Below are 24,329 nucleotides of genomic sequence, written 5' to 3' on the forward strand. Positions count from 1 at the left end.
AAAGTCTCGGCACAAACAGAGGCACTCCATGGAAAAAAAAAATATAGAGAAAAAGAAGGTGTGTCATGCTGAAAAAAGCAACAGGGTGGAAAAAAAAAAAAAAAAGAAGAAAAAAAAAAATCCACCCAAATCTCCCTTTTCCTTTTAAAGCTCTGTTCCCAGGAGATGGACAAGCGCAGTTATTTTAAACCTGGTTTCGGCAGTCGGGCAGCGTGCAAGGCACGGGCAAGGTGACAGTGACGGTGTCAGTGACGCGGGGACAGGGTGGCACTAGGCGATGTTGCAAGCTGTGGCGTGCGTTGCTGGGCGATTTTGGGGTACGTAAGCTGGTGACTTCCTGAGCAGCGAGTACCGGCTTCCTGGGGCGCGGCAGCGGGCAGGATCGGGCCCTGGCAGAGGTAGGCTCGCTTGGCTCTAATACCGTGGGGGGGTGGCCAGGCCAAGCACCCACTGGCCATGCCGTGCCCTCGTGCTGTTGCACCCGTGCCAATGTGGTGATATAGCTAAAGTATGTATTTTATATGAATATATGTTAAAGATGTAAGTGCTGGAGGGGTGGGGTAGGATGCCATGGCGGGGGAGGGTGGGGATGGGCAACCTGTGGCCGGCGGGCGAGCAGAGGTGGGAAACCACATCTGTGGGCAGCGAGGGCAGCAGCGGCAGTGCCACAGACACCATGGGGCTTGGCAGAGCAAAATGTCACCCCCTTCACCCCCAGAACGGGCGGAAAGGGGGGGCAGGGAGGGCATGGCTGGAAGGGGAAGCAGTGGCTGCTCTCTTCCATGACTGGGGTGTTGGTGGGGCCCACCTGGGGCATCTAAAGAATCCTGAGATATTGGTATTTAATACATTAATATACTTTAATAAATACCAAGGGGAGGGCAGTGCCGTGCTGCCAGCACCCTTCAGCACCCTGCTCCGTGCACAGGATGAGGCCACAGCACTGGGCGGCCATGTGCTGCATCCTCCAGAATTTCCCCTTCTAGCCGCCCGTGTCGCAGGCGAACCCCACACAGCCCCCTCCCCGGCACCCCCCGTCCCCATCCCAGCCCCCTGCATCCTGCCCAGGACCCTGGCAGGATGGGGCCCCTCAGCTCCCAGGAAGGAGCCACCAGTGCGGTGGGAAGGGACGGATTGGAGGGGGCAAAACACAAACCTCCACCATAAATCACGGGTGGGAACAGCCGGAGTGGGGTGGGGGGCTGCGGGGGGATGCTCCCCAGGGATGCAGGCTGGCTGCAGCCAGCCCTTGAGGCTGCCTCTGCCAGGGATGCAGGCAGCTTGGCCTTCCCCGCCCTCCTCCTCCCCCTCCCCCTCCTCCTCCTCCTCCTCCTCCTCCTCCTCCTCCTCCTCCTCCTCCTCCTCCTCCTCCTCCTCCTCCTCCTCCTCTCCGGGGCGGAGGGAGGCAGCCGCCCGCAGCTGGCACTGCAGGCGGTGGCTGGGTGAAGCGGCTGCTCCGGGGAGTCTGATTTCCAGCCCTGTTTATTAATAACTGCCCCCCGCCCCATGCAAAGCCCATGTGCAGCGCAGAGCCGGAGGCGCTGGGCTCCAGGGGAGGAAGGTAAGAGCCCACCCAGGGTGAGCAAAGAAGAGGCTGGTATCCACCGGGGAGGGAGTCCCATGGGCGCGGGATCCTCGGTGAGGTGGGGGGCATAGGGCAGGTGAGAGAGCTGCCAAAGCCTGGGGTGCAGGGGTGGGGTGGGGGGATCTGAGGTTTGGCACCTGGGGAGCATCCCTGGACCCTCAGGAGTGACTAGGCGGGGAAAGCCCCTCTGGGGGGACCCGGGAATGCTGGGGGGCACTGGGACAAAGGGCGGTGGGTGGGAGCAAGCCCCCACACCCCACCTGCCAAGGTGGGACACCTGCCCTCCCCTCCCACCCTGCTGATGCAAAGCAGAGCTGAGAACTTGGAGAATTAATAAGTGCTGGCGCTGGAGGAGGGCAAGGAAAACCAAAGCGGAGCCCTTTCCCCACCTTTCCAGGCGCTGCCCCTCTCCAGCCACCGGGCCGTTGGGTCCGTGGAGGCTGCGATGTGTCATCGCTGCCGAAAACTCCCTTATTAGGAGAGAAAGTATCGGTGAAAATCAGTTCTTTCCATCGAGCCGTTGCTGCGAGCTGAGGGCTGTGCCAGTCTGCGCTCATTCCTTGGGGGATGACTAGACAGGAGCTCAGCAGCGTGGCCGGGAGGTGAGAGCATCCTCCCACCCAAGCCACCGGCCCCGGCTCCTGGAAGCAGCAGGAACAGCCCCGGCTCATCCCTGCGGGTTATCCTCTCCATCCTACCCCAAATAGTGCCCGGTGAATGTCAGACGCGGGTGGTTGGTGGTGGCAGCTGCAGGTGTCGGGGCTGGGGACAATGACAGGATCGGATGACTCTGCAAAGCGGAGTGCTCCTGCTGTGGAAGCTGCCGCTTGCTCGGATGCGTGCCTGCAGTGCTTTACTCCATCCCTGCCGCTCACTCGGATGTGGTGACTGCGGTGCTTTACTCCATCTCTGCCGTCTTGGAGCCAGCCTGCGCTTTAGCAGCACATTCCCTTGCCATGAGGTTATGCTAAAATCCCGGCAAGTTTTCCTGGGAGCGCCCACAGAGGTGCCACTGGGGGAGATCAGCTGTGACATGGTGGCAGTTCCCGTCGGCACTGAAGCACCTCTCATTTTTGGGGTCCGGGTTCGCATCCCTCGCTCTTTCTCCGTGCAGTCAGTCACTTCAAGAGGATTTTCTTCCCTTGTTTTGGCCCATGCCAAAGACGACAGTTTGGGTCCAAGCTGTCATCCAAGCACGCCAGCACGGTCCTGCCTGGTTTGCGCAGCCTGTGGGTGACATGGGGACAGTCACAGCAGCAGGGCCATAGCCAGAGCACCCTCAGCTCAGCCTGCTGCAGGGCACCCGCATCCCACAGGGCAGAGGGGAAGGGCTGAGACCTGTTACACTCGTTGCTCTGATTCACATCTGCTCTCCTTTCCAGGGACCTGATGGCAGAGCCCGAGCCCCCTCTGGAGCTGCAGCTGGATGAAGCCGGAGCATCCTCAGCCCCACAGGGAGCGGCTGCAGGAGCTGCTCCACGCCCGGACCTGGCACACAGCCCATCAGACCCAGCAGGGGGGTTGCGGGTGACACCCCCATGCACGGGCAACTCAGACACCTGCCAGGAGCTGCAGGCAGGTGGCAGGGACACTTCCTCGGAGCTAAACATGTCAAATCCCCAGCTGGGCAAGGATGCAGCCGGGGCTGGGATCCCGTTGGACGTGGATGTGGCAGGAATCCCGCTGGATGTGGATGTAGATGAAATAGGGATCCCGCTGGATGTGGACGCAGCAGGGATCCCGCTGGACATGGATGCAGGAGGGACAGGGGTCCCGCTGAACGTGCATGCAGGTGGAGTAGAGATCCCACTAGATGTGGACGGGGCAGGGATCCCACTGGATGTGGACACAGATGGAGCAGGGATCCCACTGGACATGGACACAGATGGGACAGGGATCCCACTGGACATGGATGCAGAGAGGGTAGGGATCCCAGCCGACACGGACACAGACAGGACAGGGATCCCACTGGACATGGATGCAGAGGGGGCAGGCGGCCCCCTGGACGTGGATGGCACGGAGCACCAGTGCCTGACGCTGGAAGAGCTGGGGAATTACTTCCAAGAGTGCATCGAAGCCGTCGAGCAGCTGGAGAAGGAGCGAGACAGCCTGATCGTGGAGCTGGGCCAGCTCCGGGAGCCGGCGCTGCAGGAGATCCGCCATGCCCACGAGGAGATCCAGGCAGCCTGTCGGCTGCTGGCCAAAGTGGAGCTGGAGAGGGACAACCTGAAGGATGAGATCCGGCAGATCAAGCAGAAGCTGTTCAAGGTGACCAAGGAGTGCGTGGCTTGCCAGTACCAGCTGGAGAGCCGGCGGCACGACCTCTCCCAGCACACCGCTTACCGGGGGGAGCTGGAGACCCAGGCTGGGCAGCTCTCGGGCGAACTGTCCCGCCTGAAGGAGACCTGTGAGAAGGAGAAGGAGGTTTTGAAGCAACGGCTGGAGGCTCCGCCGTCTCGCCAGGATAACCTGTACCTGCAGGAGAGCCGCCGGCTCTCCATGGAGTTCGAGAGCTTCGTGGCGGAGAGCCGGCGGGGTCTGGAGGAGCACTACGAGCCCCAGCTGCTGCGGCTGCTGGAGAGACGCGAGGCGGGGGCGAAGGCGCTGCAGGAGATGCAGGGGGAGATCCAGGGCATGAAGGAAGCCCTGCGGCCCTTGCAGGGGGAGGTCAGCCGGCTGCGGCTGCAGAACCGCAGCCTGGAGGAGCAGATCATCCTCGTCAAGCAGAAGCGGGATGAAGAGGTCGGGCAGTACCGGGTACGTGCCCCGGCTGGGCACCCCTCACCCCCCCTCGTTTAGAGAGCGGGAGTCATTCTTTGCAGCTGGTGAAACATGGATGCTGAAGGTTTTGCTCGTGGGGTGGGGGAGGAGGGGGAGGAGGTGGAATATCTCCTGCTGGTTGAAGCCAAAAGCATCCCCTGCCTTGGCGCGGGCCAGGCGAAGCAGCAGCCCCTGGGTGCGGGGCAAACCCAGGGTTGGAGGGATGCGGTGGGAGAGTGCTGGGGCTTCACCCCATGAGCTGCTGGGGAAAAAAGGTTTCTCCTGATTATCTTCTCACTTGGTTTTGACCCATCCCTTGGAAATGGCCCCAGCAAGCAGGGATGAGGCAGAGGAGACGGGGGTTTCCTTCCCAGAGGTGGCCGGCGGCAGAGCTGAGCGATGCTGCTGAGCACAGGTGGGTTTCCCACAGCTTGTACTAGCACGGGGCTGAGCTGGGGGGCTTGGGAAAGCCAGTTTTAAATAAAGGTGGCTTTTCTTTAAAAGCCCAGTGCTGCCAGGGCAGATCCTGCCCTTCCCAATGCCAGGAGGGGTCTCACCCCCTGCACCCACAGCCCAGGGGCCGGGCTGCCTCCCCAGAAGGTTATTTCTGGCTGCGCCAGGCATCCCTCCCAGCAGTGTCCTGAGGGACAAGGCAATTCAATATCTGCAAGAGCACATTTGGCAAAGAGGCTCCACGATTAATCTCTCCCGTTTCAACACTCCCTGTTCTCGGCTCGTAATCGCTGCCTCCTCCCAGCCTGGCTCTGAGCAGCTTCTGGAAGCTGGTGTGTGTCCCCTCCATCACTTCTGCTCCCCCCTGAGCTGGGCACCGGGTCACCAGCCCCTGCAAAACTGCTTGTCTTGGGTTTCAGGGTGCAATCCCCCTTGGAGGACGGGACTCTGAGGCATCTCTCCACGTTTTCTTTCACCCAAATTCCTTCATTATCTTCTCCTGACTCATAGGTTTATATAGTTCTGACAGCTTCTCAAAACACCCCCCAAGTAGTCTAGGGGACAAAAGCAACAAGCCGAGCGAAGCGTGAGGACCCAGCGCATCACAGCCCAGCCCAGGCTCCCACCCTGGGAATAAAGCAAAGCTTTTGGGCAGAGGTTTTTGCAGACGGCAGTTGGCCAGCCCACGGCTTGCCCAGACCAACACCACCGATCGGCTGATCCCGACGGGAGCGTGGGCAGTGGTGGAGCGCAGGCACGGAGGCAGCCTTCCTCCTCCAGCTAATCCGCTCGTGTCTCTTATTCCCCAGGAGCAGGTGGAGGAGCTGGAAGACAGGCTGAAGGAGCTGAAGAACGGGGTCCAGCTCCAGCAGCGCAAGAATCAGGAACTGGAGGAGCTGAGGACCAGCCTCCACCGGGAGCTCTCTATCTACAAGTCCGTTTGTGTCTCATCCCGGCGGTGCGGAGGGGCTGGGAGGAGGATGGTGAAGAGGTTGGGGTGCTGAGCAGTGGTCACACTGCTGTCAGCACCGTGGGCTTCTCCTGGTTTGGGGGCATGTGGCCTGTGTGTGAGCAAGGGGTCTGGTGGGGCAGCACAGTGGGAACTCCAGACCCTTTACCAAAGAGCAAATAGGGATTTATGGAAATTCCTGTACGGCAGAGGAGTGGAGGCTGCTTTCCAAGAAGCAGGTGTGGCAGCCTGAAGTGCTGGTTTCCTTAAAAATGGGTGGGAAGGAGCTGAGGCTTAGGTTTGGGGAACTTGTGGATGCTGTTGGCTGGGAGAGAACGCTCTCCTCCTGGTCACTCTGGTGCCGCTTTCACTCAGCTCTTCATTACATGGGGTGTTTTAAAGCCCCAGAAAACGTCGGTAAGTTTGTGGCCTATTTTCCTCCCAAACTTGGCAGTTCTGTATCACTCCTGTCTCAGCTCTACACACACACTTAACCATCTTCTGTAGCTTCACTGCTACTTTAGTGTCCTTTTCTCCCCCTCCTCACTCAAACCTCCCCACGCCAGCACACCATGGGAGGATATTCCCTACCACAAACAGGTCCCGTTGGCTTTTATCTGAGACCTTGGCACAGGGCAGGAGAGCTCTGTTCCAGCTCGTCACCAGCCACTCCAAGATGTATTAACGAGAGTAACTGCACTCAGACCAGATCCCAATACCACCACGTCTTTGCTGCTTGGGATCCTTCTAGATCACAGACCGACACAAGCCTGGGCGCAGCAGCGCAGTCTCATAACTCCTGGCCATCGACACGTTGCACGTGGAAGCGATAGCGTGTGCAGCTTCTCGTGTGTTGGGACACCTCGTTGGGTTCCACATTTGCACCGGCTGCCTCAGAGTTAAGCGCGGCTCCCAGCTGCCTCCTCCCGTAGCTCACACCAAAAATTACATTCCCTTCTGTTAAAGCTGGTGCGTTTGCCAAGGATCCCAGGTTTGCCAAGAGCTAGGGCCGCACGCTCACAAGACCGCAGACTGAGCCAGTTTAATTACTTTTCATCCATACTGTAAAAATGTTTTTCAGAAACTGCATCCATCCCCCTTCCCCATTTTCTCCAGCCATAGCACCTTACAGAAATATTCAGTAGCTGAAATTTTACTTTCTACCCATACAGGAGCTGCTTAGAAATCTACGGACACCTTTGCAAATCGGAAGAAAAAGCAGAGCAGGACTGTTAGGAGCAACAGGCTTTGCTTCTATATCTGCAGGGGAACGTCTCCTCTTGCTGCTTATCCTACCTGATGTGCAGCAGCTGCCCAAAGTCAGGAATACCAGACGCTCCCTTTGCTCCTGTGTTATTTCTGAAGGCGCTGCTGTTGATTGTGTAGTAAAACTGCTTTTCCACGGAGGAGCAGAGAAAAATAACTTGCACTGAACAACGGACATGTATGAAGAATAACAGATTTATGTTTTGCTGTGTTCGGAAAAACGTATCCCGTCTTGTTCCATAGGTGGATTGTATCAGCCTTTCCCAGAAAGCATTGTTCTGGAAGCCAGTGTTAGGGTGTTTGGTTTTTAAAGTTTACATGCAAGAGAAGCTTTATCCTTTTAACAGGGTTCTCTTTTGTATTTCAAGGGTCTCTGCTGTATTGTGACATGCTCCACTGCGGGCCACAGAAACTCGTTTGTGGGTAATAGGTTTCCACTTTATTATATAAAAGTCTCACACTGAAAATAAAGGTTGGAGTTTAAGGATCCTCTCACTTCTCAAAGCTGTCTCTCAAAGTGAAAACAAGAAGCTTGTGTGTCAAATTAAGGTACTTTTAGGGTGTCAAACTGTTCGCGCTCCAGACTAAAAAATACAATTCAATGGCCAGGGCTAAATCCAGAGCTCAGCACACTTCAGAATGCTTCAGAGCGGTCTTGACTGCTCGGATATTGCGTACTCATTTACGCATTTCAAAGAAAGTGGCAGAAACAAGAGGGGGAGAAGTGTCCACGTGTTACAAACTAAGCAATACCTATAGCAACACCTAGTCTCGAGGGCATGCATGGCTAGGGACTACTTCCTCTGCTTTCTGAAGAGGTACACTTTGCTTTTGAGACAAAAAAAAAAAATTAAATAAATCACAAAGCTACACAGCATTTACGTAGAAAAAATTTATTCCATCTGAAGCACTTACACGCAATTAGTCATGAGGAGCACGGAGAGTAACAGGTTGCTGGTGGAACAGGACACCCTAGTGGAAGATGTGCAGGAACTAGTGGTCAAGGACTAACTCCTAAAAAAAATAGTTCATCCACATTGAATTTGCTTTACATAGACCAGCTACCAATGCTGTTTTAGGTTACCAGCATGCCATCTGTGGTACATCAGTTGGTAAAAACATACAACTTTACAACTTGGTGGCTCCAAGTTTTAAAAACCATTTCACAGAAAGGAAAGAAATATATGTGAAAACACAGCTCAAGAAACACACAATAGAGCAAAATACATGGAAGGTGAACGATGCTCTGCAGGAATAGCTAAGGAATTGAAAACGCTGTTGCCCAGCAGACAGGAGAAAAGGGAAAGGAAGAAAGGAAGGAAGGAATGGAAAACCCAGAATTACTAGTAGAGACAAAAAAAAAAAAATAATTTGATTTCTTGACTTCAGTTCAAGTCAGAATCTGCAAGTCTGTGTTTTATCTGCAGAGGCAGAAAAATCAAGGTAACAGATTAACTAAAGGAATCCCAAGACTTCTGAGCTGCACTGAAGAGGACAAGACCTTCCACACACCATTTCTGAACTGCCAGTGGATTAACACTTGTATCATCTCCGTTGGCTCAAGCATACTCCGGCAGCTCTACCTATTGTAACTTTTGTTTAAATCAGGCAAAAGCCCACAGCTGTAGCAAGCTAAAAGGCAGAAGAAAACCCAGCAAAACCAAATTTGCTCTGTGTGATGAAGGCAACTAAAATGGGACAGCCAGCCCTATACGCAAGAGGGGTGCTGTAGGAAATCTGACCCAAGGAGCTACAGCATGGTTACCAGCTGAGTTGGGCTAAGCCCTTTTCTGAAGGAGCACTCACTGTCTGGGTTAAAAAGCCTGTTGATGGTATCTACAGAAGGATGGCTGAACACAAAGTCTACGTGTGTCTCAAAACCAGTGTTAAGTCAATATTAGGGTTGAGAGGGAAGAAAAGGGAAAAAAAAAAAAAAAAGACTAAAAACAGGAAAAGGTCCTCATCTAGGATCCTTGACCTTCTGGATCCACACTTCCTTCAGGGTCTTCATCGTTATAGATGTTCTCCGCCTGCGAGACAGAAATGGAGGAACTGAAGAAGCATTTACCACCACACCGAACGGGATTCCATCCACACACTTCAAAAGGTTCTGGCAGTTTGCACCGGCAGATAGGTATCACCCATCCCTGATCCCTCAAGGCCATTTAACATTAAAGCAGCATCACAAATGTTTTTCGTAACAGCCATGTCTCCAAAACATTTATCAAGTACCCTGTAAGTTACTGTAGCTTATGGAAATGTGCCTTGTTAAGAGATCACTGCAAGATTTGCTTCAATTAACAGACCCATTCTATATATTTAGTAGATCCTCTGCTTAGCAGCAGCTCCTTCCAAAAGGACCATACAGAAGGTTGCTAAAAACAAAGCCCCTGTGAACCAATTTATCCAAAAATTAGGAATATGGTCTTTCAAGGGTTATTCAAACAATACAAGATGGTTTTCTAAAACCTTCAACAGTTGGTAATTTAGGGCCAGCAAATTTTTCCTGTTCACAACCACCTTGCTCTATCTTGAGGAGGACGTTAACGTCATTTGCAAAGATTTTATTCTTTAAGACAGTAACTAACAGAAACCTCAATCTCATCTCTGGTTCTCACACACAGTTTTCCTTCAAACACAGGGCAAAATTTGCTTCTGCACTTGTATTTTCCTTTTTTTAAATCCTGAGAAACACAAAACAGTTTCTGAGTATTTGTAAACCACTGTCTCAACCAAACTTAAAGCACATTTCACTATCCCTTTGAGATTTCAGCAGCGCTACAGAGTGAATTCTGAGAGCTGTAAATAAAAGCAGGAATGCTGAAATACAGGCAGTTCAACACTATCTCTTATCTGCCACTTCCTGCACCTTCCCAAACAACTTACCATTTGCCAGACTTGCATGATATTATCTTCTGATACAGAACAAATTACCCAGGGTTCATTTGGATTCCAGGAGAAATCAGAGATCTTTGCAGTATGACCACCATGAATAAACTAGTATAGGGGAAACAAAAAGGGGAATGTTTTCAAATCTACATCGCACAGATGAATAACAGGCCAAAGCAATCAATGAGATTCAAAAGACTTACCAACAGCTCCGGGGGACCGTCCTCAGCATCTTCAGGGGACTGCTCTTCTCCAATTTTACTGTTAAAAAAAAAAAAAAAAAAGACAGGAAAAATGAAAAGGTTGGGGGTGGTTTGTTTTTTGAAGTGCAATGCCATTCATCATTAACATTTTGTCAGGACAAGGTGACTGATTTGGGATTTACCTCAAGTCCCAGACATTTAGCCTGCGGTCAGTGCCACTGGAGGCCAATATAGTTTCATTATGGGGAGACCACTGAACCTACAGACAAGGATGAATTTAGAAAGGAAGTTAAGTTTTAAGAAGCTGTAACGTGACTGACGTTCACAACAAACACCACTTTATTTTGTATCACAAAAGCTCTACGAGAATTCAAATTGATAATAACTGGAAATATGAGTACACCCAATAACATCCTAACATAGGAGGTAGGTTTGTAAACATTCACACATGGAACAAGGCATTTGAGCACCAAAACGGTACCAAATGTAACCTTTCCTCTAACAGCGACCACAAGTTATGAAGTGCAAACAACTCTCAGAGCTATTAGCTGCTCCTTACCTTAAAAAGGATTGCACAAATATAAACTATGGATTCCTTAAGTGGTAGGTACACTTTACACATGAAAGGAAATCACTGTAATTAAGCATAAGCTGCCCAAAAGCTCACATTTACTACTTGTGCTGGAGATAAATCTCCAAAAGATACCACTTAATAGGATCACAGGATTAGAAAGAGAACACATAATTCTGCACACTAACCTGACATTTCAGGATTCCATGTGTAATTTTATTTAGAGGTAACTACAGTCTTAACTAGTAATCCTTCTACGAAAAAAATTCCACATATTTTTCTTCTGAGTAAGGCACGAGCTGGAGATGGAAATATTGTATCTGCTGAGCACATGCTACCCATGATGTTACATTCTATATTTACACCAGCAAAATTAGCCATTGTTGGTTGTCACAGGATGTTCCGGTGATCCCCTTTAATGGGTACTGGCTAAAGCCTTCCTACAGGACCAAGCGAGAAGATGAAAACACTGCAGCCATTTCACTGTGCCTCCCTGCTTCAGTCTGCGGCCATGAATAATTTACATTTACGGTGTACTGCTAGCATTTCACCCTTCTGTTGTGGTTAAAGCTCTCGACCATTTCTTTGTTACAGTCTGCCCTGGCTTTCTGGACAAGTACTCTTATCTGTACTGGAGCTCTACCCCACACTGAGCGCTACACAGCTCCACAACAATAAGCCAGAAAATTATAAGCAGATGAGAGAGAAGAATAGATGAGTTTTTAAGTGCAAGTACATTCAATGAAAACATACAGTGGAAGAGAATATTTTTCATTTTTTCCAGGACAGCTAAGTTAGAACTAAGCCTGTGTGCATAAAAGGAAAAAGACACTTTATTATACCTGAAATATTTCATCTTTATGTGATTCAAAGGAGTGCAACTTCAGTTTTAGGTTCCTCAAGTCCCATAGAGCAACAGTCTAGGAAAAAAACCCAACCAAACACTTTGTTTAAGTAACTAATACATACATCCACACTTACATGTCAAAAACTAAACAAGCATTTCCCAAGTTCAAGGTAGATTATCAAGATACCTTATCAGCTGATCCTGTAGCCAGGATAAACTCACTATAGGGATTGAAAGAGAGGCAGTTGACTTCAGCTGTGTGAGCATCCACCGAGTGGCTAGGTTTGGAGGTGTTGTTTGACCGAGTATCCCAACTGTAAAGGGAAAACAAGGAATTGAAACAAAGGTTTACATCCCATTTTACCGAGGGACTGAAAAGGAGACAGGAAAGCAAGAGGGACAGAAACACTCAGTTTCTGAAGACGTTGTCACCCCACTTACATCATGAGCTTCTGATCATCAGCAACAGATCCAAAAAGAGATTCATGGAGCAGGTGCCAAGATACATCTTCCACTACTGCTGTATGCCCTGTGAAGATGGTCTTTGCATCCACTACTTTGCCTTCTTTTGGAACAGCACTGATGTCCCACAAGCAAATGGTCTTAAAAAAAAATAAATTAAAAACTGCATCTTTGGACACTCTCTACCTCCCCTACCTCCTCCCCCTCAAAAAAAAAAAAAAAAAAGAAAAAAGCAAAAAAAAAAGAAAAAAGCCTTTTTTACCTTTGCCAAGGGACGGAAAGTGCAGATTGTACCCCAGCTATATTTAAAGTACTCACATGATCATCAGAAGCACTAAGCAAATGCCCACTCAGGTTTGGGTTCCATGACAGCCCATAACCTTCCTTCTGGTGTCCACGAAGACGCAGATCAGGGTTACACTCTCCAGAAGGGTCTGTAAAGAGGTGCCGTAAGAACTCCAGTGCCCAGTATCATTTCCAGCACATCCTGGAATAGCTGGCATTAAGTTTTACTGTGCTCTACTAAACCTTGCTCAAAAGGTTAGAGGAGGATTCTATTGAAAATGTCAAAGCGTTTTCCCTGACTGAAGAATCTCCTCTTTAAAACAATGCTCTGAGACAACACAGAGCAGTCTGTCTTCTTAGCTTAATAAAAAGCACATTGCAGGTTTTTCCAAGCTTCCCCTTTTTTTTTTTGGCTGGATGGCCTAGCAGTGGTCCGCTCTAAACAAGCGTTACAGTAGCTGCTGAAGAGTTAAAGAAGTCCAGCAGCCACCTCCATGCTTTGGCAGGAGTCACCTGGTCTAAAGAATAGCAGCTCATCTCAGATACTGCTCAACAAACTCTTCCTGAATGCTCTGCTGGGATGTTATTTTTCTTTCTCTCATCATCTCCAACTGCACTTTGAAGCAAGAAAGGCACTTCTGATCCCCCCCTCAAGTGGGAAGGCTAGTTACTCTATAGTCTTGATGAGTTCATCAATAAATGACCATTAATACCCTTACAGGGTATCAGGACAACAGCTCAGCTACCCAGCAAATCAGTTTCCAAAAAGCCACCTTCTACCATCCCAAATACCAACACATACAGTGACATGACAAACCACACAGTAAAGCAGCGAAAGGTAAAAAGCATACCTTTCCACATTTAAACTTCATATGAAATAACCTTTTACCAAACACCTTTAACTTAAATACCCACTTTCCCCTAAAATCACAAACAATATGCAATCCACAAAACTTTTTAACCTCTTTTTCACTGCATCAATGTCTTTGTAAGGAAGGGCTGGCTGATCTCTGAAACGCAGACATAAAAAAGAAGCAGACACCTGGTTTAGAAGGGTGTTTGGTGTAATCAAAGACAAGGACATCACTGGATGGAGTCTTGGTAGCGATGATACATGGGTTCTGTGGCATGTAACGTGCTCTGTTCACTTCTCCCTCGTGATTTATCTTGATTTCAATTTCAATTTTTCCACTAACTGATCCAAAGCCTCCAAACTCTGGAAGTAAGAATTTAGTAGTTGTAAATAAAAAGCCAGTTTGAGATCAAGACACAAAGACCCAGACCCAGTTACTGGTACTACCAAGCACTTATTCTGAAAGATAATCACAACTGTAACTGAAAGAGTCCAGTTTTGAAACGGCATGTTGTTTTAAATGTCTGTATGTGTAACGTCAAAATATCAGGACTTTGGCTAAGTTAAAGACCATTTCTTCCTGAAAATTTTTTACTATCTCAAATCTAACAACTCAAGCCCCAGATTTATCATATCTAAAACTCTTATCTGGAACAAAGATGGGTTGTACATATGAAACAGATGTGCTGTAACTGCACTTTCAAATATAACGCAGATCAGCATCGCAGAATACACAAATTTCTGGTAAGACACAATTGCTGCACTGCGTTTAAGTTAAGTAAGACTAATATAACTTGCTATAGCTACCTGATCTTTGTAAGTAAAGTCACAGTAACTTAGTAGTTCACAAAATTGCACAGCACCGTTCTGGCAAAAATACAGAGGGTTTGTTTGTTTTGTTTTTAAATTGGAGTAGTATATTCTTAATAAATACTAGAATAGAACAGAAGTAATTTATTAGACAACACTGTGTTCATGAATAACTCTTAAGAAGCCCAAAGATCAAAACACTAATTGCACAATCCAGGCTACTAGCAAAAAGAAGAGCAAACACTGGATCGTTACAGACTTTCACCAGGTAGAAAGACTGATTCAACCAAGTAAACATGAGAAACACCTAATTTGTAGCAATGCTGACAGCCAACTAAGATTACAGAAAGCATCAAATTCAAGCCTGATATGCTGAACAAAACACAGTAATTTTCTTATCCAAGAGGGGCTGGCACAACAATCAGGCAGCAGAATTCAGACAAGAGAAGAACATTTGAAATGTTACACTCCTCTGAAATAAAATATTCTTTTACACAAGTGACTTTCTCACTGGAAGAGTTTATGTAATGTAAAAGTGGCAATAAAAATACCAGAAAGTAGTACTCCATGAAATTCAACGTCAATTCCTGATAAGAAAGAGGGAGGGGTGAGGTTTTCACACACACACACACACACACACTTTTGCAGTCAGGCTGCCACCTTCTTTTTTCATCATTATATTATATTATTAAGACATCACATACATTCCAAAAACATAGTATTTGTCTATTAAGTAAGTGTACCCCTTAAAAAGAAACTGACTAGCTTAGAAGTAATAGCTGAACTTTGCTGCCTGAACTTTAAGAAAAGACAGATTTTCTATTAAGAAGGGAAGGAAAAAGTGGTGAAAACTCCCCCTGGCCCACATCTTTGGTCCCTTACCTCCTTTCTCACTATCATAGTGTGAAGCATCAAACTGCGCATCATCGTTAGGCAACTGCACACTAGCTATCACGAGATGATTTTGTTCATCTGAAGTATGGGTCCCCAGGACTAACCGGTGAATACTGAAATCCTTGCCTTCAGGTCTGCAAGGGAGAAGAATTACATGAGAAACAAAGAAGGGGTTTAAAAAAAATACTGAGATGATGACAATATTCTGGGGTGACAGCTTCTTATACTAATTAACACTCTTTGAAGTTCTTACTGCTCTCCTGCTTCAACACCAACCTTGCTTCCTCCAGAGGAAACCACTTATCATAATTTAAGACCTCAACCTAAAACTCTTGCAGCACAACACTCTTGACAGACCACCATCCCTGTGGTGGATGAAAGTGCCTTCATTTAAGAGACCTTAGCAGCTCCTCCCGAGTACAGCTCTGAGGTGCAAGAACATTCACTGCAAGCAGTGCATTGCTATAAAAACATGGGACAAAATGGTGGTTACACAGATACCGTATCTAGTTTTATTTTTGAGTAAGTTTTTGTTTATTAAAGCTGGAAGAAGAAAACCATGGAAATCAAATGTGTGAAAATATCTTCTCAGTAACAGATGACATTTTCCCAAATTAAAACTGTCTGTACTGATTATCTCTCTAGTGTTCATAATCCTCAACTTGCTGTTGGCAAGGCAAGTTTACAGGAATCACATACCTTCTCACATTAATAAAAAGTGATCCTCGATTTAAATTATTCTTTTTTTTTTTTTTTTAAAAAAAAAGCAAAATAATCAGTTTACCTTGTTACATCAGGAAGCCACTGAGCAGTCAAGCTGGGCCATTCCAAAGCATGGGTCATTACCAAATCATATAGGAAGGGGGTATTCTTCTTCCATATTTTATACTCTTCGTTGATTACACGTTCTTCCACCGCATCATCAAAGGCTGCTGGAGGTTTTTTTAAAAAAAATCAAGCATTTGATTAGCCTTTATGAATGTATGAGCTATGTGAATGTATTAAGAACATATTTACAATATATACGCAACACTGAGTGGGCAATTGATTAAAGCGCCAACTGCATCACACCCTGGTTTGCTGTTAGACTACTTTACTGGGGTGGTTACTAGAAGATTAAAAATCCTGTTGCATATGTGAACGCTTGCCACTGGATCCTGGTTCAGGATTAATGTTAACTGCGTCCAACTTAATCACCTCAACAGAGGCAGCATGATAAAACTCTGAAGCTCGATGCAAGGGGTACCGTGGAGGCAAAAGCCAGAATTGTAAAGATGTTTCAAAGCAGGAGGTCCAGCAATTGCTGTTAAACAGACCGGTCTAGGTGTAGCCTTGAACTGCTGGTCCCCCAAATCCAGTTTTCCAAGGCTCCCTCGTTGCCCTGGCTCTCCCACACGCCTCCTCACTCCATCTGCCACCAGCCCCCGCCCTGCGGGCGCGGCCGGGCCCTGGGAGCCCCCCGGGAGCCGGGCAGCGGGGCCGGTGACATCCCTTTGTCTGCGCCGGGCAGGCCGCAGCCCGCAGCCCCCGCCGAGCACGGCCCGCCCCGCTCACCCCGGGCCAGTCGCCCAGCGGCCCCGGCTCCGGGACACCGGCTGGCTCCCTGGGGCTCGGCTGTAACCGGATCGGAAGGCGGGAAGAGGGCGGCCGCAGGGACCCGGCCCCCGGCGGCGGCGCCTCGCCGTGCCACAGGCCTCCCCCGCGCGGCCCGGCCCCGGGGCGAGGGCAGGCGGTGGGCCGTGCCCGCGGGGACTGGCGCGGCCCGGGGTAGGCCGATAGGCCGCGGTCCCCGACACAGCCACCCCCCCTCCCCTCAGACCAGCAGCCGTTACGGGGGGGGGGGGAGGGGGGGGGTACTCCACGCCTCACGGAGCCCAGAGCGGAGGAGTCCGCGCCGCGGGGCCTACCCCGCGCCACGCCGCGGGCCCTACCTTCCTTGTCAGCCATGGCGGGGCGGGGGAGCGGGCCGGCGGTGGGGCGGGGGAGCGGGCCGGCGGTGGGGCGCGGGGCGGGCTGGGCTGGGCTGGGCTGGGCGAGGCGGGCGGCTCCTCCGCTCCCTGCTCAGACCCCTCCGGCCGCGGCTCTATTGTTTCCTGCCCCCGCTGCGTGCTGCTCCGGCGCCGCGCACCCCTTCGCGCGCCAACCCCGGCCAATCAGCGCCCGCCGCCAGGCCGCGGCCACCAATGGGTGAGAGGCACGGGGCGGGGCCAGGGACCAGGCGAGCGCGCTCGGCCGTCACGTGTGGAGGGCAACCGGGAGGAAGGCGGGGGGAGGAGGGCGCTGCTGAAGCTCTCCTGGGAGCCGCCATCTTCCGGAGGGGACGGGGAGGGTGCGCCCCTCGCTCGCTCTTAAAGGGGCAGCGCCCCGCGCTGGCGGTGGCCCGGTTTGGGGGTGGGGAGGACTGTGGCCGCGCTTTCTTTCGGTCCCCGCAGCCGCGGCCGGGCGGGTGAGCCGACTGGCCGTGTTGGTGCCGTGAGCGTGTGTGAGGCCGAGGCCTAGCCCGCGGCCTGGCCCACCCTCCCTCCTCACAGCGCTGCCCGGGAACCTCTGGAGCATCTTCAGCTTCCTCAGCGTTACTAATTATCTATAGTCGCCAATAACTTCCTTTTTTCCTGAGGCAGCGCAGCGGTGAGCCTGACGGGGAATGCTTCTTGGCACGCAGCTGGCTCCGGTGGGCCTGTTTGCATCGGCCGCGGGTCTGGCCGAGGCCTGGGGGATTTAAAATCAAAATGTGCGTTTGTCTGGGTTTATTCTCGACAAAGAGCCCTGGCTTCTCAGCTTCAGGCTTCTCTTTGTGACATACCTGAAAATAGAAACTGGAAATCCTGCACAGTCTTGTTTCTAAGCTGTGAAATAAGAACCATTCCTGTTTAAAAGTAGGGCTGCTGGTGTTAGGTGCCGTCTACAAATCTATCAATATTTTGGGGAGTCTTGGGCTCAGCTGTGGATAAATCTTAAAATGCACCAAAAAAAAAAAACCCCAAAGGAATAGAATAATAGAATAGCTGTTATATCTGGAGGTCTCACCTGAGGAAAATTGATTACCCTAAAGTTAATCAGGTTCTCAAATTTGTCTTACTAGATTTGCAAATGAATGCTTGCATGAAACAGCAACTGTTAAGATCTCGTCAGAGAGCCTTTTAGGTGGGGATTTGATACAGTTTATTGTTTGGTTGTGGTTTTGTTGGGTTTTTTTTTTGAATTAACAACAAAAAAAGCTAAGAAAAGGAACATAAGAAAATTTCTGCTTTGTGTGACAGGTGTATTTGCCCTGCATGCACTTCTAGGTTTGAAGGCTTAAGTACAATTACAGTCCTAAAAGAAAACTAGACTTTTTTTTTTTTTTCCCCCAAAATAAAGCAAGACTTTTTTCCTAAAGAAAAACGTGTAAAGTCACATGTGCGGGTTTGGAGTAACATACAAGTGGGCTGAGTACCCTCAGCTCTAAAATTCCTTAGTTACCTGTAGAATGAAAGTTTTAATTCACTTTACAGCTGCTTTCATAATTTTTCATTGTTACTGTATTTTATTTGAGGATGAATGAAATGCTTGGTGTTGTACACAAGGAAGAAGAAACATGCTTCTTCCCAGAAAAGGCAGAGAAGCTCATGGTCTTCTGTAATCCTTTGGCTTCACTAGCTGAGCAGAACTGGTATCGGTGAATGAGGCAGGCAGTGTGGGGTGGAACTCTGAACTTCCCCGTCTCCCAGTGATGCTTTTGATAGGAAAAAACTTAAACCGACATTTAGTCTCATGGTTTGAATTCCTGAGCCTGTGTACAAGTGTATCAAAGTGCTATCAAGAGAAAAACCAAACTGAGAGGCGATTCTCCCTCTTTCTCCCTGTGCAGCGCAGCGGTGGCCATGTTTCCTACCACCAGGAAGTGAGCCAGCATTGCTCAAGCCCAGCAGCAATGGCAGCCGACGAGAGGGACTACAACCTGACGAAGGAGCAGCAGGCTGTCAAAGCCAAATACCCACCGCTCAATAAGAAATACGAATGTGAGTATTTCTGACGCTATCCTGATGCAGGGAACGTGTGACAGCGCAGTGGGGGGCGGGGGACGGGGGGGGACGGAAGGTATGCTTTTTAGGCACGTGTGAGGGTTTTTAATATGTGTTTAGGCTGTGGGATGCATCTGTAGCTGAATTACTAGAGATGAGATACCTACAGTTTTCATTACCACAGAAAAATGCCTTTCTTTTTATGAGTGCTAAAGAAATAATTACAGAAATAAACGAGTTAAATCTCATCTTGAAAACTTTCCCTTTCCAAGCCATTTCTCAGCATGGCAGTACATTTTTCTACCTCTCTTGTAGTTGTTGGTCTTCCATGTGGGTTTTTTTTTCCTACGTGCACTACCTAAAGATCGTTATTTCTCCCTTTCCCCACCCCTGGAATGTCTTCTAAGAACATGTGGAGCAAGTGGATGACAGCCCAAAGGGTTTGCTTAAGGTGCTCACCGGAGACTATTCGGTGTCTGACAGTTTTCTAGTTCAGCAGTGTCTGTCTGGAGGGACAGTGCCCATTACTCTGTTAGAAGATATATTTTTAGGAGGCACTCAGCTCTTTATTTGATAGCAGTGCAGAAATACGGTGACATATGACAAGAGTCACACTGCTTCCATAATTGGAGGAGGTTTTATTCTTCTTTTACATTCACTGGAACTTGTTTACTTTAGAGGCTGTTGTTGAGAATCCATTAATAGCATGTGAATGATCTAAACTGCATCGGAACAATTTTTCAGCTAGAGTGATCGTGGTGTGGCCGTATTTTACATTCAAGTTTGCTCTGTTTCTGCCAACCTGGTATAAATTTAAATTTCTGTCATTCCTCTGAATTAATATAAATAATGTTCATGTAAAACTTGACATGTGCTTGGGATGTTAATCCTATCTTACTAGTGAACATTGCCTTCTATTTTATATTACTTTTTTATTTTTGATTCTCTGTTTTTTGCATAATGGATGGGTTTGGGTGTGGACAGGTATATTTCTTCACTAAGCTGGAAAAATGTGCAAATCTCATCCTCTGCATGAATAATTCTCAGTCCTGCAGACTTCAGCAAAAATTTTTTACTCCTGGTTAAAGTTTCATTTTATTGCAGTTAACTTGTAGAAGCCTGTTGCGTTACAACAGCCATACCTTGCTGTATACATAGGGTGCTGACATAATTACATCAAACAGTGTTTTTCTGCTTGGCAAAAATAAGCCAAGATTCCACCTGCACTATCTTTTTCTAACATACTGCAAAATAGATTATCACTGTTTCACATCTGAAAACGAATGCAAAAATGTCTTGTTATAACAACAGTATCTGATTTTCTTTGTTCTTAATCCTAATTTTTTAAATATGTTTGGTGATATAATGCCTTTTTCCTTCCCCCTTAGATCTGGATCACACAGCAGATGTGCAGTAAGTATGAGCAGCTGGGATTTCTCAGTATGACAGATTGATTATTTCTTCTTTAAGTCTGGAGTAACTGTGAAAGACTGGTTGCAGATGGATGCCTTATGGAACTACGAAATGTCACACACTGGGTTTTCTGATGGTCAGTTTTGTTTCTGCTCTTGGGAGAGCATAGAATCACGTTTGGTTTCTTTTCTAATGTAATACTCCTATGGTCCTTCTGATTAAGCCTCTGTTATTTGGAAATGTCTTTTGAAATCTCCTCTTAATCTCTTCCTTGTAAACCGAATTTCTTCTGAGTAGTTCACTTCTATAGACATCAGTTAACCATATTCAGAAAGAACTGTCTTGTCTGTTAAAACATTTATTTTTCATATTGTACCAAGAAACTTGTCACAAACCACAAAAAGGAAAATCCCTGTAATCTGCCCAAATGCATACATAGAGAAAAGCAAGTGGTTTTTGTTTGTTCCCTTCATGTGCATTAATTCTCATGTTCTGATTGCTCACCTGCATATTACTTTGGGGTTTTGTTATGATCCAGTAAATTATTCCATGTCTTCTTAGGCTACATGCCTGGGGAGACACTTTGGAAGAAGCATTTGAGCAGTGCGTTATGGCCATGTTTGGCTACATGACTGATACAGAGACTGTGGAACCTGTGGATACAGTAGAGGTAGAGGCAGAAGGTGAGGCTGTGTTGACGTTTTATATTGGAACTGTAGGAACCCTGAGTGAGAAGGGTACGAAAATTTTGAGTCTTTACATGTAGTGCTGTTGCAGTTAATTAAAATCTACACTATTAGAAGATTCAGGTTAGCAATGCTTAATTAGAAGCCGTACATCTAACGTACCCCTAAAAAGTTTGGGTGTTCTTGCTGAGACAGTCAACTGACTTTTCTCTGCTTCAACCATGCAGGACATGACATGTTGTCTCTTCTCTTCCACTTCTTGGATGAGTGGCTGTATAAATTCAGTGCTAATGAGTTCTTTATACCCAGGGTAAGTGTTCAGTTTTGATCTTTTTCCATTTGTAGGTCAAGACTGTTCTAGATAATACCAGCTCTGAATGCAGTGTTACTTTAGGAAAAAAGGGACACAACAGATCACTTAAGTACAACACATGGGAGAATTGAAAATACCAGGGCAGAAGGACTTGAGAAACAAATTGTTAAGCTCTGTTACCGCAAATATCAATTATTAGTTGCTACGATAGGTAGGTGCAGTTCTGCTGCCTTTGCACTCAGAGTAGCAGTGTGTTTCTTTGAGGCTGCTCAAATTCTCTGGTTTTAGATTCTATCTAAGCAGTGGAATATAACCCTTGGTTATATGGCTTATAATGGGATTGACTGAGAATTTCTGCCTGAAGATAGAAGATGTCACTGACATTTTTTCCTCTCGCTTTTTTTGCAGGAGGTGAAAGTGCTTTACATTGACCGAATGCAGTTCAAAATAAGATCAATTGGGTGAGCTTAAATGATCAGTTGGGTAATGAGTATGTTTACTGAAAACGCACATACTGCCTTCAGAGTAACAACTCTCAGTACCATGATGCGCTGGAGTTCACTGATGCTTTCTAAAAAGTGGACTGTGTGATGCCACTCTACAGATACCACTGTATATATATTTATGACAAATTATTCTGTTAAAGGAAGGTTGCTGGCTCAGCAAAAGGCCTTTTGATCTGTCCAGGATTATATTGAAAGACTTTTGCCATATAAACAAAATGTCTGAACTCCTGAATCACCAAACTCTGATTTAGTGTTTAGCTATATGTGGACTTTTTTTTCTTCCTTTGAGGCTTTCAATGAAAATCTCACTGTTCTATGCTCATCAGTTAAACTAATTACAACACTTGGTAAATATTACTGCAATTCTAACCACCTCTCTTCTTTTTGTCTTCAAAGGTGGGGAGAAGAGTTCTCTCTATCCAAACACCCTCAGGTATGCAGTGGTTCATCTGTATGTACATCTTTTACATTTTAGGAGTAGGATGGGGAGGTGTGGTGTCCTTTAAATCAGACCTCTAAGTTCTTAAGGGATCCAGGTATAAACATGTCTGAATGGTATTGCAGGCACTAAACTTAAGATCTCGCTTTCTGCATGTTTTTTGTGAATGCATGCCTGAAACCGTTGACCTGAGCATCTGATGCTTCTTCAGCACTAGCAAAACTTAGGTCTGCTTCCTTTTTGTGGTGTTGATAGCACAGTAAACCAATCTATATGCAGAATGCATACATGGGTTTGGTTTTCACATTATTATCACAGCTTTTTGCTTGGTCAGGTTTTGCTGCTTCCCCCTGCCCCCCAAAAAAATAAAACACTCAAACTGATAGAAGCAAATCCTTATGTCCCCGTTAGCTCTTTAGCTGTGTCAGTATTAGTATAGCAAATGTTGATGTCCTGTCAGAGGCAAGAGGAGGACTTTGTAGTGTTCAAGAGGTAATAAAATAAAAGTTACTTATTATTTGGCCTGGCCAAGTCCTTGCCATTAGTATGCCAACTTTCTTAGTTGTTAGAACAAATACATTTACACTTTCTGGGGAGAAAAACTATTAAATTGGGTAACATTCATAGAAGGTGATAAGTACTATGTATTATCATGGACTGCTACAAGGGATGTCAGTTAGAAAATCCATGCTTCTGTGTCTTTTCTTTCTAGGGCACAGAGGTCAAAGCCATAACTTACTCGGCAATGCAGATCTGTGAAGACGAAAAGCCAGAAGTCTTTGTCATCATTGATATTTAAAGCAAGACAAGTGTGGTTGAGTGGATACTTGGCACTGGTTGGCAAAAGTCCCTTGAAAACTGTAATCCCCGTGGAAGTAACTAAGCAATTGGCCAATTAGTCATAAATTGAAGGGCATAATTGTGGGGAATCTCAGCCTGTGTTTGGCTTGAAGATCGTGAGATACAGAAATACCTGCGTGCCAGGAAAAAAAAAAAAGAACTAGTTGGGGTTTTGGGGATGCTGAAGAGAAGAAGAAAGGAAGTTGTAGGGGTTGAAAGTCTCAGGAATGCTAGTTGTCAGCTTTTAAGGCTGATACATGTGTTAGGTGTATATGAACTAAATAAGGAAATTAGTGGAGCTGCTAGCTAAAACTTTTTTTGTAGGGTGGCAGGAGTTAATGTTGATCTATATGATTTCATTTGCAGATTTAAGTGTTCTAATTCTGAGGTGACATGCCTCCTCCATATTATATAAAGGTCAGAAATATCTGTGGTGGGTCTGATTTAATGTAGAAAAATTCTGACTGTTCAAAGGACACCGAAGAAAGTATACCAATTAAAAAAACAAACCACACCACTTTTTGGACTAAAAAAAAAAAAAAAAAGGCATGCCAGCAGGTGGTGCTGAATTGCTGTAAATAAATTTCCACATGCAAGCCTAAAGCATGTGACCATAGAATCCTCGTAGCACCTATGATCACGCCGAAAAGTAGGCAGCTTTGCACCCCTTTCTACTACGGCAGCACCAGGTTCTCTGTGGGTTCGCTCCCAGCTATATCTTGTGAAAGCTGCTTTTCTTCCAAAAAGCAGATGATTCAGATTTGGACCAGCTTCCCCATTTTCCTTGAAAGGGCAATACAGACAATCCTTTAACATCAAAGGATCAAGACAAACTTTAACATCAAAGTTCACTGGATCGTAATTAATAAAAAATAATGAAAAGTGTGTTTTGTTTTAAATCATGGGACAGTAAATGTGCATTCACTGCCACTGCTGTTTCAGTGGGAGAGGAGCACTGTACGGGATGGCAGGTGCTGGTCCCACCTGCTTGTTTTTATTGTAAATGCTGCAAGTGCCTCAGCCCTGGAGGTAGTGCCTCATCTTTGTGTTGTGGTACAGTCATCTGAAATAGCTCTGTTTGCATTTCTGTATAAGACTGAGGGATAAAATCCCTCTTTTATTTTTTTGAGAAAGCTTCAATGCTGAAATAAAACTTGGACTGAAAGAATTAATTGTGCGTGAATGATTCTGGCCAGTGGTATTTCAACACTGATGACACCTGTGCTTTGTTCCCTGCTCAGGTGAGCAGACTGTTTGTACATAAGAATGCTATTGTTTGACTTGTACCTGTTTGATGGTAC

General features: G+C 47.3%; 3 protein-coding genes across 9 annotated transcripts; 2 read left to right on the forward strand and 1 right to left on the reverse strand.

Moving 5' to 3' along the window:
- Positions 1-251: 251 nt before the first annotated feature.
- Positions 252-7,502, forward strand: SYNC (syncoilin, intermediate filament protein). Of its 3 annotated transcripts, none has more exons than XM_027808838.2 (4): positions 252-398; positions 2,968-4,342; positions 5,608-5,732; positions 6,920-7,502. In XM_027808838.2, exons 2-4 carry the CDS (start codon positions 2,975-2,977, stop codon positions 6,981-6,983), a joined length of 1,557 nt encoding a protein of 518 aa, XP_027664639.2. In that variant the 5' UTR covers positions 252-398; positions 2,968-2,974; the 3' UTR covers positions 6,984-7,502. The 3 variants fall into 3 exon arrangements, with proteins under 3 accessions (XP_027664639.2, XP_055561669.1, XP_027664632.2); XM_055705694.1 differs by lacking the exon at positions 252-398 and adding an exon at positions 411-508; XM_027808831.2 differs by lacking the exon at positions 252-398 and adding an exon at positions 1,411-1,561.
- A 388-nt stretch (positions 7,503-7,890) lies between these two features.
- On the reverse strand, positions 7,891-16,965 carry RBBP4 (RB binding protein 4, chromatin remodeling factor). 2 transcript variants are annotated; one of them, XM_055705704.1, is made up of 12 exons: positions 16,759-16,965; positions 15,612-15,756; positions 14,816-14,961; positions 13,313-13,486; positions 12,304-12,419; positions 11,965-12,125; positions 11,711-11,837; positions 11,519-11,596; positions 10,288-10,364; positions 10,106-10,163; positions 9,900-10,010; positions 7,891-9,043 (listed from the first exon to the last, which is right to left on the reverse strand). In XM_055705704.1, exons 1-12 carry the CDS (start codon positions 16,772-16,774, stop codon positions 8,978-8,980), a joined length of 1,275 nt encoding a protein of 424 aa, XP_055561679.1. In that variant the 5' UTR covers positions 16,775-16,965; the 3' UTR covers positions 7,891-8,977. The 2 variants fall into 2 exon arrangements, with proteins under 2 accessions (XP_055561679.1, XP_055561678.1); XM_055705703.1 differs by having other exon boundaries at positions 15,612-15,759.
- A 155-nt stretch (positions 16,966-17,120) lies between these two features.
- Positions 17,121-24,196, forward strand: ZBTB8OS (zinc finger and BTB domain containing 8 opposite strand). 4 transcript variants are annotated; one of them, XM_027808879.2, is made up of 8 exons: positions 17,121-17,273; positions 18,678-18,828; positions 20,220-20,244; positions 20,806-20,927; positions 21,158-21,240; positions 21,652-21,704; positions 22,146-22,182; positions 22,901-24,196. In XM_027808879.2, exons 2-8 carry the CDS (start codon positions 18,741-18,743, stop codon positions 22,985-22,987), a joined length of 495 nt encoding a protein of 164 aa, XP_027664680.1. In that variant the 5' UTR covers positions 17,121-17,273; positions 18,678-18,740; the 3' UTR covers positions 22,988-24,196. The 4 variants fall into 4 exon arrangements, with proteins under 4 accessions (XP_027664680.1, XP_027664675.1, XP_027664657.1 ...); XM_027808874.2 differs by having other exon boundaries at positions 17,131-17,558; XM_027808856.2 differs by having other exon boundaries at positions 17,131-17,498.
- The last annotated feature ends 133 nt before the right edge of the window (positions 24,197-24,329 follow it).

This window comes from Falco cherrug, chromosome 3 (genome assembly GCF_023634085.1).
Source record: "Falco cherrug isolate bFalChe1 chromosome 3, bFalChe1.pri, whole genome shotgun sequence".
Taxonomy (NCBI): domain Eukaryota; kingdom Metazoa; phylum Chordata; class Aves; order Falconiformes; family Falconidae; genus Falco; species Falco cherrug.